This window comes from Lepidothrix coronata, unplaced genomic scaffold (genome assembly GCF_001604755.1).
Source record: "Lepidothrix coronata isolate B3197 unplaced genomic scaffold, Lepidothrix_coronata-1.0 Scaffold147, whole genome shotgun sequence".
NCBI lineage: Eukaryota > Metazoa > Chordata > Aves > Passeriformes > Pipridae > Lepidothrix > Lepidothrix coronata.
Genome location: NW_016690327.1, coordinates 2146429 through 2163436, shown reverse-complemented (window position 1 = coordinate 2163436; position 17008 = coordinate 2146429). Strand labels below are relative to the sequence as shown.

General features: G+C 51.8%; 1 protein-coding gene across 1 annotated transcript; it reads left to right on the top strand.

Annotated features, from left to right (window-relative positions):
* The first annotated feature begins 2920 nt into the window (after window positions 1-2920).
* POU3F1 (POU class 3 homeobox 1) lies at window positions 2921-4111 on the top strand. Its single transcript, XM_017828310.1, has one exon. It carries the CDS (start codon window positions 2921-2923, stop codon window positions 4034-4036), a length of 1116 nt encoding a protein of 371 aa, XP_017683799.1. The 3' UTR covers window positions 4037-4111.
* Window positions 4112-17008: the final 12897 nt, after the last annotated feature.

Here is a 17008-nt window from a genome sequence, read left to right as displayed (position 1 = left end):
TGTCACAGTCACACAGAGAATGAATCATATTGAACATTGCCCATGGGGTTGTTTATTCCTTGAAGAGGGAATGGACTGCATGCCAATATCCCCAGTAAGGCATAATGAAGGAACCGGCTTTTGCTAGGAAACCGGGATGCCCTCCCACAGGGATTTGCTGGATGACACAGCTCTGAAAAAGCTATGTAAAAATAAGAATACATATAATAAAAAAAAGGAAAGACACTTTCAATATACTGTAATGCTAGCAGGGTGTTTCAAGCTGCACAACTCTTCAGTTCCAGACCTCAGTGGAGACAGGGACACCAGGAACACAAATACGCATGTCCAGCTTGTGAAGTTAGTGCTTATACGGGCATCTTAATCCTTCCTGTCCTCTTCACTTAGTGTCAGCCCCCTCCTTTGCTTTTACCTCCTTCACGTTGTTTAATAAAAGAGAGAACTTTGCCACCCAGCTCTCGCTTCTGGAGTTGGGGGTTGCCGAGGAAGGTGTTAAATAGGAATGTCTCATCTTCCTCTGCTGTTTGCTGTTCCCAGTCTTTAAATTCTACTTTTATTAAGCAGAACAAGCCCAGAGCACAATCTATACAAAATGCCTTGGTTTACAAAGATCATTTGATCAAGTATAAACCACACTACTGTGTACATGGTCTGTGATGGGGACCTCAGTTATCACACACAATGTGTTTTCTCCATTGGCGACTTCTAAAATACATAAAACAGATGAAAGCTTGAAACACAATCCAGTCTTCAGTCTTTGCAAATTATTCATTCTATTAATGATTTACTGATTTACACATAGCTTATTTTGCATAAAGTTCGAGCTGGACACATTTATTCATTGTGACTCCCTTAAAATGGATATAAATATCAAAAGCAATTGGCTACCAAATATTTGAATATTATAGCACTGCATCATGGAGAGTTGACATGAATGACTCTAGGTCGGAAAAAATATACAGAAAATGCTTAGCCAAGTATGATATTTTACAGCATGTCACTGAATCATCTGAAAGGGTTATATTCATTACAAACACATGCAGTGTGTGCAAAGGATTGCTCAGGAAAAAAATAAAGATAACATTATTCTCCTAATGAAATATGCTCCATGATCTATGGAACTCACCTCTCCTGCAAAGTCCACCCTCTTTCTAGGGCTGTATACCTGAAAAGAGACACTGGGTTCAGTGAAAGGAACCAATTACACATCATTCCACAGCCAAAAATGCACATGTTCAATCCTAAACTTGTCCCCAAGGACAGTGCAAAGTCCAGCACAAAGTCCAGCCTGCCAGCAGCAAGGTATATGGCTCTTGTGGCTGGTCTTTCTGTGATTCAGCAAGACAAGGCCCAGCAGCTCCCCAGGCCCCTGATGGGATGCCAAGCCTTCGCCGTGGACCGGCACTGATCCTGCAGCTGATCCGGTTTGGTCCTTGGCTGCTGAAGGGCAGGAGTGGTTCCTGCTGGGCTGGGTGTTGCCACCCACCCACTGCAAGCCTGGAGGAGGAGACGGAGTTTTCCAGCCCCGTGTGATCCCACCCGACCAGCCGCTCCAGGAGCTGGATGAACCAGGAGAGGGGTCGGTGTGCACCAAATCAGTGATCACAGGGTGGGTGTAGGCAGTGCCTTCGCCCCACAGCACCAGGGGCACCACAGCCCACAGGGCCGTGGCTGCACCAGCACCAGGAGGGTAGTGCAGGCAGAGGTAGGCCCTGTGCTGCACACAAGATAGTGTGGGGTGTTGCAGCATCCTGCTTGGTCCCCCCAAGCCCAGAAGCCAACAGTGGCTCTTCTGTCTGCTCTCCCCATGGTCCCAGAGTGTAGGGCTGGAGTGTCCCAAGTCCAAACTAGTCCTTTGGCGCACCGAAAGGACAAAGTGCCTCCAACATGGAGGGAAGGGATGTGGCACACCTTCTCACAAAAAACCTTTCAGGAGGCTGCTGTTACTGTCCTTAACACTGCTGAGCCACCCTGCCCAGGCGGCGAGAGCGGAGGGCATCTAACATTGACATGTTAGACTCGTACACATATTGATCTGATGGTTCATTGTTCACCCAAGCCCTTGGCAAAGGTCACTGTCTCTGCTCCCATTTTACAAATGGAGCACAGAGAGGAAGATTAATTTTTAGAAGTGATTAATGTTCCTGGTGCCCACCCTGATTCACTTTGGGCTTCAAGACCCAGACGAAGTCTGGAGCTGGCTTAATTAAGGCATCCCTTGCCTCTCTCCCAGCACTGCCAGACACGTCTGTTGCTTGTTGTCATTGTCTTTTCCCATTAATTCCTCCACCCTTTATCCTATGCCAACTCCCAAACCGGCTCAGAGACTTGCCTCTGAGGCAGCATCCAAGACCCACATTCCCGTGATGCCCAAACAGTCTCAAACCCTCATTTCTTGGCCCTTGGTGCTCTATCCTAAGAAGCGTTTGAAGGAGCTCCCACATTCCCAGGGTCTAAGTTTACCAGAAGGCTCAATCAGGGCTTTTAATGTCCCAAGTTGTTCTTGATTACTACTGCGTCGAGTGGCTAAGCGCCAGCGGCCGCCCCGCACATCGGCTGCGGAAGGGCCACGTCCCCCCCTCCCCGCACCACCGGAGCCCCCCGGGCCGAGGGTCCCGCGATCCCCCCCGGGCGAGGCGCTCGCGCGCGGCCCACGCGGCCGCTCGGCATGAATGAACCGCCCTCAGCCAATCGGCGGCCGCTGCGCCGCGGGGCTGCCCCGCCGAGCGCCCCCGCCGGCCGATGCCGCCGGCCAATGGCGGCGCGGAGCGCGGGGCGGCGCCCAATGGCGACGCGGCGCGGGCCACCCGCGGAGGCAGGCGGGCCAATGGGGCGGCGGGGGCGGGGCCGGCGCGCGGCGGCCCCGCGCCCCGGCGCGCGGCTCTAAAGCGCGGCGGTAAAGCCGGCGGGCGCACTCGCTATGGCCGCCGCCGCGCAGTACCTGCCGCGCTCCGCCGCGCTCATGCACCCCGACAGCGACCGCCTGCACCAGGGCACCACGTACCGCGAGGTGCAGAAGATGATGCACCACGAGTACCTGCAGGGGCTGGCCCCCGCCGCCGGGCACGCCGTCGGGCTGGCGCACCACCAGTGGCTGCCCAGCGCCGGCACGGACTGGGGCAGCGGCGGGGGCGGCGGGGGCGCGCACCTCCCGCCCGCCGAGCACGCCAAGAACGGCCCGCCAGGGCCCCGCGAAGAGCTGTCCGCCGCCGCCTTCCACCACCGCCCGCATCTGGTGCCGCAGCCGGCGGCGGGCGGCGCGGCGGGCGGGTGGGCGCAGGGCGGCGCGCACCACCTGCCGCCCATGTCCCCGCCGTCGGGGCAGCCGCTGCTCTACGCGCAGCCCTACGCGGGCCTCAACGGGATGCTGGGCCCGCCGGCTCCCGCGCTGCACCACGGGCTGCGCGACCCGCTGGGCGCCGAGGAGGCGGGCGGGCACGAACTGGCGGCATCGCCGCCGCCGCTGGGTCCGCCCGAGCCGTCGGACGAGGACGCGCCCAGCTCCGACGACCTGGAGCAGTTCGCCAAGCAGTTCAAGCAGCGGCGGATCAAGCTGGGCTTCACGCAGGCCGACGTGGGGCTGGCGCTGGGCACCCTGTACGGGAACGTCTTCTCGCAGACCACGATCTGCCGGTTCGAGGCGCTGCAGCTGAGCTTCAAGAACATGTGCAAGCTGAAGCCGCTGCTCAACAAGTGGCTGGAGGAGACGGACTCCAGCACGGGCAGCCCCACCAACCTGGACAAGATCGCGGCGCAGGGTCGGAAGCGCAAGAAGCGGACGTCCATCGAGGTGGGCGTCAAGGGCGCCCTGGAGAACCACTTCCTCAAGTGCCCCAAGCCCTCGGCGCACGAGATCACCTCCCTGGCGGACTCCCTCCAGCTGGAGAAAGAGGTGGTGCGGGTCTGGTTCTGCAACCGGCGGCAGAAGGAGAAGCGGATGACGCCGGCCGGGGTCCCGCACCCCCCGATGGAGGACGTTTACGCACAGGCGGACACGTCGCCGCTACACCACGCGCTGCCCGGCGCCGTGCAGTGACTGCCCGGGCCCCCGCGGCCCCGACGGCGGCTCGGCGGGCGGCGGAGGACGCGCTTTAATTTATTCTCAGACTGGCCCGGCCGCCCGGTCCGCGCCCCGCGCTCTATTTATTCTCCCGCCGGAGCCGCCGCGGCCGCCGCAGCAGTAGCCAAAGGTTTGCGATCTCTAATTTATTCCCCTCCTCGCGCGGCCGGGGGGACGCTTCGACACCATTTCCCGGCCCGTCTCTATTTATTTCTAACCGTGCGCGGAGCTCGCACCCTCCCGTTGGTGGGTTCGGTCCGGTCCCATCCCCTTGGGTTTCGGTTTTTGTTTGTATCTCTATTGCAAAACCAATGTAGACTGCGAGGGTACGTTTCTATTTATGTTATAGTAAATATTTTATTACTTACATAAACCATTTACCCAGGAACCGGTCTCGTGTCGTCTTTGCAGGCTGCGCGCCCGGCCGGGAGCGGGGCGGCCGTCGGGGCCGGGGCCGGGGCCGGTGGCGTTGCCTTCGCGGGGCCCCGCCGAGCCCCCCGTGCCGCCCGCGGAGCCCCGTTCCCGAGGCCCCCGGTGTCCCCGGTGCCCCGGTTCGCACCAGCGGCGCTCGGCGGGGTTTGCCCGCCCGGTAACGCGCTTTGCGGAGCCGCTGCCCTGCGGGGATGCGCTCGTGCCCTGCACTGTCCGCGCACCTTCCGCGGTGTTTTAGTGATCCGAAGGGAACTCTCCGCAGTTTGAGCAGAAAAGAGCCCGCACGTAACTTTCCTCCTGCGTGTCGCAGAGGTAATACATGCACACCGGTGTTGCTAAGTAGATTCCACTCAAACCACGCTCTCCGGTTGTCTGATGTCACCAACTTTCCCTTTCGTGGTTTCATGCCCGAATATTTTGCCGTTATGCCAAGAAAGGCTGAAAATTTAGTTTTTACATTCTGAGTTCCTGGAAGAATGATCCTGCATCTCTACTTTAAACCTTCTCTTGCAGCATCAAGAAAAGTCGCATGTGGGGATTGTGTTTGCCTTTGCAGGTTCCTGGATTCCTGCGGCGTTTTGTCTGTTGGGAGAACTTTTGAAATATGAGCCCATACAGAGCTCTTGCACTGATGAAATACTTCATCGAAATCTGGTAGTAAAGGACCTAATTCTTTCTTTTAGTTGGCAGAGGATTTTCCAGTGTTCTCAGACACCTGGCACTTGATAGTTCCCCCACTTAAATCAGTACAAAATATGTGCTGTGAAAACAGCAGCTTTAAAAGGGATTTTCTAGCAAAAGCAATGCATCCTGAATAGCAATTCGTGTATACTTTTTTAATAGATATAAAAATTTATAACATCTCAAATGTAACTTACGCTTAAAAATTTATACTTAAAAATTCTTGTCTTCAGTGTGGTTTGATTTTGTTGCATTTTGTGCCTTGGGTGAGGGGTGAATACTACTTGTCTAAGCAACGATGCATTTGCCATTGATAATGTTATAACTTACTGCATTCTCAATGTCTCTTAAAATGTAGGTATTCTACATCACCTAATATAGGACTATCAAATTCTCATTCAAAATTACAGTAAACTGATTTTTGAGATTTTAAAATAAAGTCACTTTGAGCAGTTATTTCATCAAGTACTCTGTAAAGAAATGTTTCACTTTATGGTACAAACAAGCTAGCAAATGCTGCAGGTTAGGATATTAATAACTTCTCGTGGCATGCAGAGCATAATAAGAAATCTCTTAGAGGATTCAGTGTGTAGTGTGTGTTTTGTTAGCTTTTGTTACAGACTTAGCTTCCTTTTTTGTGATGAGACTGGTTTTTATAGAGGAGCACAGAATTTTGGGGCTGTTGTAGAGATCCTGAATTCAAAAAGTTTTGCTGTTTTTACTGAATATTTACTAATTTCCAAATAGCTGAGCAGATGTAGTAGCTTAGATGATACATTCCAGTAAAAAGGTAAAGGAGGATGATGATTCAAGGGTTTCAGACAATGTATCATGATGACATTTAAATTAATTTCCAACTCTGAAAATCTGTCTTCAGCTGTTCTCTTGTGTGTTCCCCACACATGTACTATTGTGTTTAGTGTTTGGTCATGCTGTAACTGCAGCCTTTGCTTAAGAATTTCTGTGTGACAGCCAGGCTTTAAGGGAAGAAGAAACAAAATCATAAATTAACAACAGAGGGTTTGTTTGCTTGTTTCTTAAAGAAAACAAACTCTTGTTTGCATTGAATGGTGAATTGTACTGCTTTTCTATACTAGGAGTCATTTCAGTAGCCTCTTCATTCTGAACTAACCTGAATGGCAAACAGGATTTATATCGATACTCAGAAGGGAAGGGTCAGTTTTCACATTGTGTTCTCCTAATGGATGAGATGTGCTGTGAGTGCTGGGGAGGACGAGCACCCTTGGGTTGTTCGGTGTGTCAGATTGTATAAGGCACTGGCAGCCCCACTGCATTAGCTCTTTCGTGCTGTTGAGCAGCAAAAATAAAATACTCTGTATATCTCATTTTTGCAGTGCCGCAGTGCTCAGCTGTTCTAAAAATCAAATGCCCCAAAGGTTTGCCTCTCTTAGAATAACTTGTTAGTTTTCCTGGTCAGGGATTAAATAGCAATTACTGGAGGGAGACTTTTTTTTTTCCCCGCTGGTTGTTTCTCACTAAGGTGAAAGTGTGAGCTTATACTACTATTTCAGTACTAAAGCACAGGGAAGGTAGGACCGTGGTGTTGGTATATTAAAGAAAAGCAGATGTACAAATGCTTACTTAACAATGCTCAAACAAAGTGAATAGTAAATATAGAAAATAGGAAGTGTAGATAAGGAACAGGAGTTAAGCACATTGCCATTGTGAGAGGGGTTTAGGTCTGTCCTGCACTAATCCAGGGACACTCTGCTGCTGAGCAGTGCCTGGCCCCAGCAGATGCTCTTCAGAGCAGCTCTTGCTCTTGCGTTCAGGTTGTGCTTAGTCCCATGGTGGCACTGAGCTTTACCCATTGCGCTCGGGGCAGGTGCTCCATCAGCAGGGGCTGGGGTGACCTGCTTGCCTTCCCCACAGTCCAGGGGAGCTGGTGCCTGGCTGCTGACCCGGAGTCCACATCTCAGGCTGGTGAAGAGAGCCGAGGTGATGAGCAAAAGGTCTCTGGCCAGGTGGGGCGGTTGGTACCAGGCAAACGCATCCCTGGTGTGGGCTTAGCCCTTCTGGGCTCACAGAAGGGCATAAGCCGTGTTGTGCTACCCTTGCCTGGGCAGAGAGCCTGCCCGTGTGCTCCAGGTGTGTGGGAGGGCAGCTGTGCTTCCCAAATACTGTCATCTTATAAATTGGTTATCAACAATTTTAAGACACTGCTGTTTTCTGTATAGCAGACAATATTCAGCAGGGTACCACTTTTTCTCTTTTATTTTTAAAAATGTGGACGGTTGCTGCTCAGCTTTCTTACGTGCTTAGGAAAAGATTGTGGTGTTCCAGTATCCAACTTCTTTCCAGATTTCTTCTCTTAGACTATTATTGCTGCCACTTGCAAGGGCGAGGAGTGCTTGCTGTATAACTGCTGAGGTGACTACAGCACAGCAGTTTGCCTGATGAGGCACAGTCACTCGTAATTAGTGATGCCGTGTTCATCTTACACTTTCCACTGAATTTGGTCTCTTCTGCCTGCTTCCCAGCCGGAGCCTGATCCCATCACAGTGCCATGATGTGACTGTCCCCTAATGAGCTAAAGCAGCAGCTGAAATGCTGTGATCTCTTTACGAGAAGATTCGGAGCATCAGTATTGACACCATGGACTCTTGTTCCGAATTCTTCCCACCCCTGCATGCTCTGTCCCCCAGAAGGAGAGATTTCAGCGCTGTCTGGTTAAGCAAATCTTTTAATTTTGTGCTAATGTTGTTTCATATATTTTACTTTTATGCTGATTCTACCATTGGTCCCTTGGAGCTGGATCAGCCGCAAGACAGCTCAGAGCTGCCATTTCACGGGTACTGGAAGCAGGTTTGGATCCTGCCCCAGGGCAGAAGTCCACAACTCTGGAAGTGCTCCTCCGTAGCTGCCTTGTATTTTTCTTACAGTTGAGTTGTTTGAAATGAGCACGTCCTGGCTGGTGACTCGGAGCTGGTGCTTGTGTGTGCTGAGGACGGGCGTGTGGCTCCCGTGGGCTCCTGCCCTGTGTCCGCTGGGAGCAGACCAGCCCCAGGCAGGGGCAGGAGAAAGCTGAGGTGAGGTGGGAGGGGTTCTGGTTTTAAAATGCTATTAAATATCCATAGATGACAGTGTCTGGTCTCACTAAGATTGATATTGCTGCTCTGGGAGACCTGGCCCAACGTACTTTCCTGAAATGGGAAGCTCCAAAGAACAGATTTTCTTCAGGTGTACACCGGCAAGATGTCAGCTCTGAGCAGCATCATCCCTGTTTTACGTGCATGTGCCTATAGAGGAAACGCACAGAGAAGTAACCTGTTAAAGTCTCTGATGTGAACCCCCACTGTGCATTGCTGAGCTGATTTATGGGTGTTCAGCTTCGCTCCCACTTGTGATTTGTTGTGAGTGTAGGTGTGCATGTGTGCACACACAGCTCTTGCATGGGCACAGCACTAGAGATATGGCCAACTGCACTGCCTTAGTGTTCTGTGTTCTTCAAGGAAGCTCTGCCCCTGGAAGTTCCCCTGTTTTCAGTTTGAACTAACAAGACCCAGTGTCCATGCCGTGCATGGGGATTACAAGGTTGCAGAGGCAGCAGTGTTAAAGCCTATGATGCTATACACAAGATCTAATGTGCATGTTAAATCCGACCTCGTGAATATTTCACGTTCCTTGATGTCACATTATTTTTGGTGTTGGGCAGATCAAGTGTTATTTCTTGTAAGCCTTGCAAAGGTGTTCTGGTTACATGGGTACCCTGGCTCATATGCTGCTGAGAGTACTTGCTGCAAAGAAGAATGCTGTTCATGTCAAACTTTAAAAACATTTCTTTATTTTCCTCTTTCCCGCCTTTCTTCTGGAGCATTCTACCTGATCAAGGCGTCTGTGCAGCACCACCAGCACCCAGGCCCTATTTCCTCCTGGACACTGGCTTCTCTCCGCAGGGGCAATCTGCTTTTTATCGCTCTGCCAGATTCTCTAGGGCCAAAATGCTCAGCAGTCACTGCAGCCACAGAACAGTATTTCCTCCAGAATGTGTCCAAGCTGGCTCTTCTGTCAGCGTGTTTAAGGAAGGGGGATGGCTCACTGAAGCCGCTCGGCTCTCTCTCAGGAGCTGCACTCCAAACAGCTGCGTCCTTCAAAGTAAATGAATGAACAAGTGCACAAAAATCTTCTTGCAAATGTCACATATATGTACAAGAGTTGCCAGGTCCTCCATGGAAATGCCTGCTCTGCACTGGGGGATCAGTAGAAGGTATGAGAGAGCCAATGGACAAATAGGCATCTTTTCATTTCACTGTCGTTTGTTGGGTTTGTTTGGGATTTTCAATTCTGTGGAAATTTGTCTTGTGTTTTTCATTACCAGGAGCTCACTGTGTAGTAGTACCTCTCACTCACACTAAAGGCTGTGCAACTTTGAGATTATACTGAATCATAAATTTGTAGCCAGACAAAATGCTAGGAAACTAATTTACACATTTGCAGGACTGGTTCTAAAGAGTCAGGCCATTACATCAGATATTTACATCACATCTTTTATGTTTCAGGGTTCTTTTTAAATTGGAGAAGTTTTTTTCAGTCATGTTTGAAGCTAACCTGGTGACAGATAAAATAAATCAACAGAAGGGTGGGCAGTGAGGGAGGTACAGTACATGAGGGCAATTATCAGATGTGCTACAATGGAGACATTCCTCTAAAATGCTGTTCGAGCTTCTGGATTTTACTCCCAGGTCCTCTGTTCATTTTCTTCAAATCTATGAGAAATGTTTTGGATTTTTTCCCCCAGTGTTTTTATTTCTCTTGAAGTGATGTCATAAATCTTTCCTTAGGTTGCAAGGGTTAATTTATATGGATTGCTGAGGAACCTCAGCAAAAAGAGCTGCAGCAGTGTGAGATGCTGCTTGTGTACACAGTGAGGAATGCAGAGGGATTTCTCAATGTCTCTGGTGGAAGGAGCATTCCCTTGTGCTGGGTTGGTGGTGTGGTGCAGGCAGAGCTGTGCTGCAGGAACTGAGAGCTGCTCCCCTGCTCCCCCCTCTCACTGCTCTGTGTATGGGTATGTTCCTGCTCTGGGAAAAGTGCTCCTGATTCTGCTGCCCAGGGATGTGAACAGCAGGACAGGCTGCTCTGTGTGTTGAGGATAAGTGCTGTGGAAGGCATCACCCACTGCTGGAGCTCTCTCTGGGAGCCGTGGATCTCCGCCGAGCGCAGCCGAGCCGTCCCTGCAGCTCCCGGCAGCCTCGCAGCAGCACGGGGTTATTTTTACCGACGTGGCCTGTGGTGCAGATCTGGCAGAGCTATCTGGAGGAGCACTGATGTGCTGAGATGGCTGGATATTGTCCCCTGCCCTCATCCCCGCCATGTGGGGGTCAGGGTGCAACTCTGAATTTCTCCTCTTCAGGTCCAAGGTCCATGTCCCTTATACCTTTGTGTCCTCTGCAGAGCTGGGAGTGCCAGGAGCTCATGAACACTCAGGGTTCGGGACAGTTTTCATCACGTCTTTTCCACATGATATCCCTTGATATGGGCTCAGGTGTCAGAGCATTTGGGAGCAAAGGGATGAAAACTGCTGCCAAACCTGACCTCACTCTTGCGTCCCTTGCCATCCCCCCACGGTGCTCCCCTTGATGAGTCCGTGCTGTAGGGTCACAGGATGAGACAAGCAGTTGGGCTCAGGGAGTGACTTTGATCTGACAGCTAAAAGCTGCCTGTCCCAGAACACCATGCAGTTCTCCACCTTCTGCCTGGGGTGGGGGCTGGCTCTGCTGCCAGGAGGGCTCTCTCCTTCCCCAGCCCTGGCTTGAGGAGCAACCTCGCAGGCTAGCCCAGCCTTGCAGGTGTTGGGGACAGGAGCAGGTCAGTGTCATTAAGAGGGAGAGGATTGAATCGATACCTGGAGTGTTTGATATTCTGCCTAGTGGAACACTTGTTATGTCTTTAATTAGTATTTCTAAAAGCACTATGGAATGGAAAGCAAAAGGCAGAAAAAAATAGCAAGGGGTGATCAATTGGGCATGAAACCCTTGTTATTGATCACCTTTAACCTCTGCTTAAACTAATGACAGAGCTACCATTTAACTGTCCCCAGGCACAAAGTGCATCAATTGTACAAGTGCCACATAAATCATGGTGGGCCGCGGTGCATCGCGAATGGCCCCTGGGGACAGCCTGCCTATGGGGAGGGCAGGGTCCCCCTGGGGCTGTGGGGGGGCACCACCAGGGCTGGGCTGTGCTGTGCTGCGGGGGCACCCTCTGAAGGTGTGCTCAGATGAGCTGCTGCTCCCAGAACTGGTGTTTCACACAAAAAGATTCCCAAGGGCAAAGCTGCATCACAGCTCTGAGGGCAGCACGGGGTGGTACAAATGACAGCATTTCCCCTCCATGTCTCTTTCCCCATGGAGCTAAGAGAGGATTTATGCTATTAAATTGATGCCTGCTCCTGAGCTCTGAGTACCCTGCCACTGACACTGGGTGAGTTTGCAGAAGGACAGACAGGACTGAGGTGAAACAACGAACCTGTCTCAGCAAGTGTTTGAAGCAGCAGGGATTGGGGAAGGAGTGACACAGGCACAGAAGTGATCACCTCTTACAATATGCCTTCAACTGGCTTCCTGACTCATCAGCTGTGCTGGAATTGCCCATTCTGGTTGTTATAGGGGTAAAAAAACCATAAAAATCAAGATGTACAATGGGCAACAGAGTGAAGTCAGCACAGCCTTTTGAGATAACAGCAATAATATTCATTAACATTCAATCTACAAATTATCCCTTGAAACCCCAGTCTGGAGATTTGCCAGTTTTCGACACACGACAATGTTATCTGGTGTGTTTCCAGCACGGCAGCATTTCCAAGGCTGTGCTGGACATATGGCATCACAGAGCCATCAGCTGTACGTCCTACCATGCACAGGGCAAGGGCTGTGCCTGCCTTTTCAGGGGAATGTTTATTTATCTTTAGGATGCTTCTTCTGCAAATGCAGTTCCCCAAAGAACTTGGAGGTAATCTTTTTCCTGATGTTCCCTACTCCTCATTTTGGTGAAAGCAGAGGGCTTTTGGGGAAACTTTCAAAAAGCTGTTTGTTTCCAGAGCTGTTAAGGAAATATTCTCACTGAGCGCTGGGGAGGGAAGTATGGGGAAAACCTCAGCATTTTGGAGGAGTCCCATTGAGCAGTGTGTCTGTCTGTTTACCCCTCTTGGAGTGCTCTCAGGATCACTGCTGTGTCTGCGGGAACAAGGGAAAGGTCCCGTCTCGTCTGCTGGTGACCGGGCTGAGTGATGCTGAGCACATACTCGGCCTGCGCCCGGTATGGCTGTGCACATCCCTGGAGGATTTTCTCAGGAGATCCTGGATTAATACACACTTTGCTTTTGTGCTGCCATTTGGAGAGTTTCTACCGAAACCTTAAAAATCATTTGGGTGTCCTCATCCATCAGCTATTGGAAACATTATTGATAATACAATCATTCCTCCTCTGGTCACTCTGTTTCACTTTTTTTTTCTGCTGCCCATCCTGTAATTTGTCACTGCTGCTCCCCTGAAATGTTTAGAGATGATTGGAATCTCTCCAGGTGCAGCACGGGAGCATTGCAAAGGCAGTCCAGAGAGGGGAGTCCTCTGCATCCCTCACCACCCACACCTGCAGCTGCGGCATATGGCCACAGCTGAGGGACAGTCTGACGCAGCCCTGGGGAGACTGGGCAGGCTCGATGTCTCCTTAAGTTCTGGTCAAGACTGGGGCTCTGATCTGTTCCAGGGGGCCCCCACTCTGGAGCGTCACTATTTTGGGTCTCTGAAGCACCTTGTCCCCTCAGCTCTGGGTACTTCACGGAGGCCTGGACAATAGGTGGTTCCCCAGGCATGTCTGCTGACCCTGGTGACTGGGCTGCTGTGGGAGAAGCATGAGCCAGCAGAACTCCAGCTGTCATTGCCCCCATGGTCTCCAGGGATGAGGACTCCATCTCTGCCCTGGGCAGCCTGTGCCAAGGCTCATATTGATACAGGCAGTGCTGCTGCTCCTTCATCAATGGAATAAGCCATTAGCTTTAGGGTGGTAGTTTGCTTCCACTCTCTAGGGGGTCCTAAGACCTGGGAATCTCAGAGCAGAGGGACGGTGAGTGCTGTCCCTCAGAACCCTCACTGGGCCCTGCTCTTGCTACAAAAGATTCACCCGGACGCTGGTGGTGGCCACAGGGGACATCAGCGGCTGCTGGTCTGGCAGAGGGAGCATCTCAGTGTACAATAAAATCTTCTTTCATGTCAGTCCAGAGGGGCAGAGCTCCCCACTGACAGCAGCTGCACTGAGAGCTTGGCATGGATTTGCATAGATGAAATGATTTCTCCTGCCATTCATTCAGTCTTTCTGTCTGCCAGCTTCCCTACTCCTCTCTGGAATCTGGAGTCCACACAGGGAGCATTCAGCCGACCACAGCTCTTTACTGAGCATTGCTTTGCACAGATGTCCCCAAGCAATTCCATGAATTGTTGCTCTGTAGACACTAAGCTGTTTGGGAAAACATTTCAGATAACTGTCCTACGCATTGGGGCGACTGAATTAATGGCATTTGAATGGTCAAAAAGATAGTGTGAATTGGAAACAATGCTGTCCCTGTCACAGGCGGCAGGAGAATTCCAGCTGGTATTTTCATTGTTAATGAGCAAGCACAGGGTGCTGTGTGGCCTCAATACCTTGGAAGGGGCTGGAGAAATGCACAAACAAGCCTGTCACTTCCCCTTCTGGACTTTCCAAATGCCAGGGAAGGAATGCTTTTCAAACTGTGTTTCAGAGCTCCACAAGTGAGACACTGTACCTCGGCTGTGGGGAGGGAAGGAAAGGGACAGTGGTGATAGTTGCCCAGGTGTGTGTTGCCAGAGAACCATGATGTTCACCAAGTTCAGGAGCTCCCCCACTCTTGGGTGCCAAGGTAACACCTCTGCCTGAGAATGCCCCCAAAGGTGGGAGCAAGCGGCTGGGGAGTCCCATGCAGTGGCAGGCAGTGCTTCAAGAGGTGCTTGGCAGTCAGGAGAGCTTTGCTGCATTTGGGCTTGGCAGAGCACAGCCATCCCAACCATACATCATCCAGAGGAATGGGCACTTGGGTAACACATTAGAATAATACATCATTAGAGCACCGTTGCTATGGTGATATATTAGGGCAATACATCATTAGATACCTTCCATTGATGATGTATTACTCCAAACATGGCTCCTGCCAACACCAGCACAAGGGCCACAGGGGAAGTCTTGTCTTTTTGCAGAAATTCTACTCTTTCTCTAAGGAAAAAAATCCCAGCATAATGGCTTCATTGAGAGGACATTGGGCAGGGGCTGGCCCCTCTCTCCTGAGGCCCTTTACTGTGACTTGCTCCATGCTGAGCCTCGTGCTGTTTTCTGGGGACCTGTACCTGCATTTTAGTGCATGTGGGCAGAGGGACAGGATTGTCCCAGCCCTGCTGAGCTACAGGGGCTGAGGCATTCATGGGTGTCTCCTGCATAGAGGGCAAGACCCTCTGGCGAGGGGGCTGCTCTGGGTCTGTGCTGTGCATGCCCATCACACTGTGCTCTCACACAGGGCCTGGATCTGCATGGGGCTGAACCACATGCCAAGGAAACTCGTCCTTTCCTGGTACCCAGGCAGCCAAACATGCTGGTGTCATGTGCTGGTGCCCAGGCTCATGGCAGAGGAAACAGATGGACCCAAAATGGAGCCCAGGGCAAGGGTGACTGCTGCTGCTCACCTTCCCATGAGCTGCATTGTGTGCTGTCAGCTGGGCTCAATTCCCTTGGAACACTTTTCCCATGCTTTTCCCCTCAGCCCTGAGGGACCCTGGCCCCAGCCTGGAATAACACCAAAAAATTGAGCCCAGGAGAGTTTCCAGCCAGCTGGGTCCTCAGCACCCCTGAGGGTCTTTGCAGGGCTGCACTCTTTTCAGCTCAGCTAAATAAATTGCTTCAGAGAGCAGTTTGGGAAAGCAGGTTGCTTTCACTGCAAAGTATGCAGTGTGCATCAGATATAATTTGATTTTAATTAGTGGACAAGAAAAGTAGCATAGTTAATAAAGTATGCACTGCCTTTTGCAGGGATGCCAGTGCTGAATGCCTGGAAAATGCGACTAAATCAGAAAGACCAGCACAAGGTGAGCTAAGGCTGACTGTGTCTGGGTGGTGGCATTGTAAACAGAGTACCCCAACTCCTGTGATGTCCCATGGTCAGCACCACAGCAGAAAAGCTGTTTGTGGGCTCATGCTGTTATTTGGTGTGGAGATGCCCCAGCAACCTCAGTCAGTGTTGTGTGCCGTCTGCATCCAGGGGCTTTTCAGCTGGCTGCTGAGGAAGCACTGGCTCCCCTGCCTGCTCTGAGCTCGAGCACTGGGAAAGGTGCAGGTGCCCATTGCTTCCCTCCCTGTCCTTTTCTTGTGCCTTAAGGGTGCTCTGCCTGCACCCTATCCTTCATAGGGGACAGCTGTGACAGGCTTGCTCCTGGATCTTCCCATCTCCAGCATTGCTTAGGGGATGCAGGTTCACAAGCAGCCTTGGATGCAGCTGCTCATACACAGAAGCTTGTGTTTGGGTAGCAGGTCTTCTGGCTCCGTTCCCAGCAGTGTGGGCTCGTGGTTAGACCACTTAAGAGCCAGGCTGCCCCCACATCACCCTGCAGATACACACTTCCTTCCCCTGAAATCTCTGTGGGAGCAGAGTCTGCCCACTGAGGGCAGAGGGGCAAGAATAAGAGGTTGGTTGTGCAGACTTGAAGTATGATAAATAACATCCCCTGGAACTGCCCTGTTGCTGGTTCGCAGTCATCATAACAATCTGTGAGACAGTTTAGGAAAGCAAGCCTGTGTCTGCCCTTGATGCCAATGCTTTTAAGGTTCAACGTGCTGCCCCGCTCCCAGGCACCATCTGCAGTGCTCTAAGCCAGGGCCGCTTTTAGCTTCTCAATCAATTGGATTCAATTAAGTAATAACGTGAGCCTATGGGTAGAGCAGTGATTGCTTATCCCTTAATCAGCAAATTCTCCCCAGGTAGGGCAGAAGGGTTTGTGTCCCCTGGATGGAAGTTGGGGTGCAAGCCCCTGGTGAACCCTCTGCCACTGGGGCTCCCAAGAGCCGAGGTGGGGCTGCCCAGCACTGCTGGCTCTGGCAGGAGCAGCCACCCTGGGAGGCCGAGGGACTGTTATTTAAAGCACTGTTTTCACTCTGTCCTCAGTGCCGTGTTCCCACCCTGACACATCTGGGAGCAAGTGTTTCAGGGAGGCTGTGGGCATCTTAGAGAAGCAGAACTGTCTCTGCCGCTCTCCCCCTGCTCCATGGCCACAGGATACACGGGGCACCTCGGCTCTCTGAGGCCAGACCTGGCTGTGAGGGATTTCAGACATCAATAAACATCACTGTCAAAAAGGACAGGAAAAGGTTATTTATCAGAAAACAGACCAAAAAGTAGGATTGCAGCAGGGGTGACATGTGCTGCGGCCATGCTGCCAGGGCAGCATGTGGTGGCTCAGAGGGGTCAGAGCCAGCGCTGCATCCCCACACCACTGATCACCATGGCTCGTCTTGGCAGCCCCACGCTGTGCCTGGGGCCAGGCTGGTGCCACCAGCCATGGCAGCGGCCCGATGTTTCTCTCACTTTCCCCAGTGCAATTAGGACTCTGTAGGAGTGACAGTCTCCTCGGAGCAAGCCAGTCTTGGAGGGAGCTGAGGTTGCAGAGCGAGTGCAGCTGCCCTGTAGTGTTCCCCACGATCGCTGGGCTCCCAGGCTCAGGGAGCTGCTGTCTCTGTGCAGAGACCAGGAGCTCTTTGTCTGCTGGGACTGCAGGAAACTCTGCGTGTGTGTGACTGTGCATGTGTGTGACATGGGGG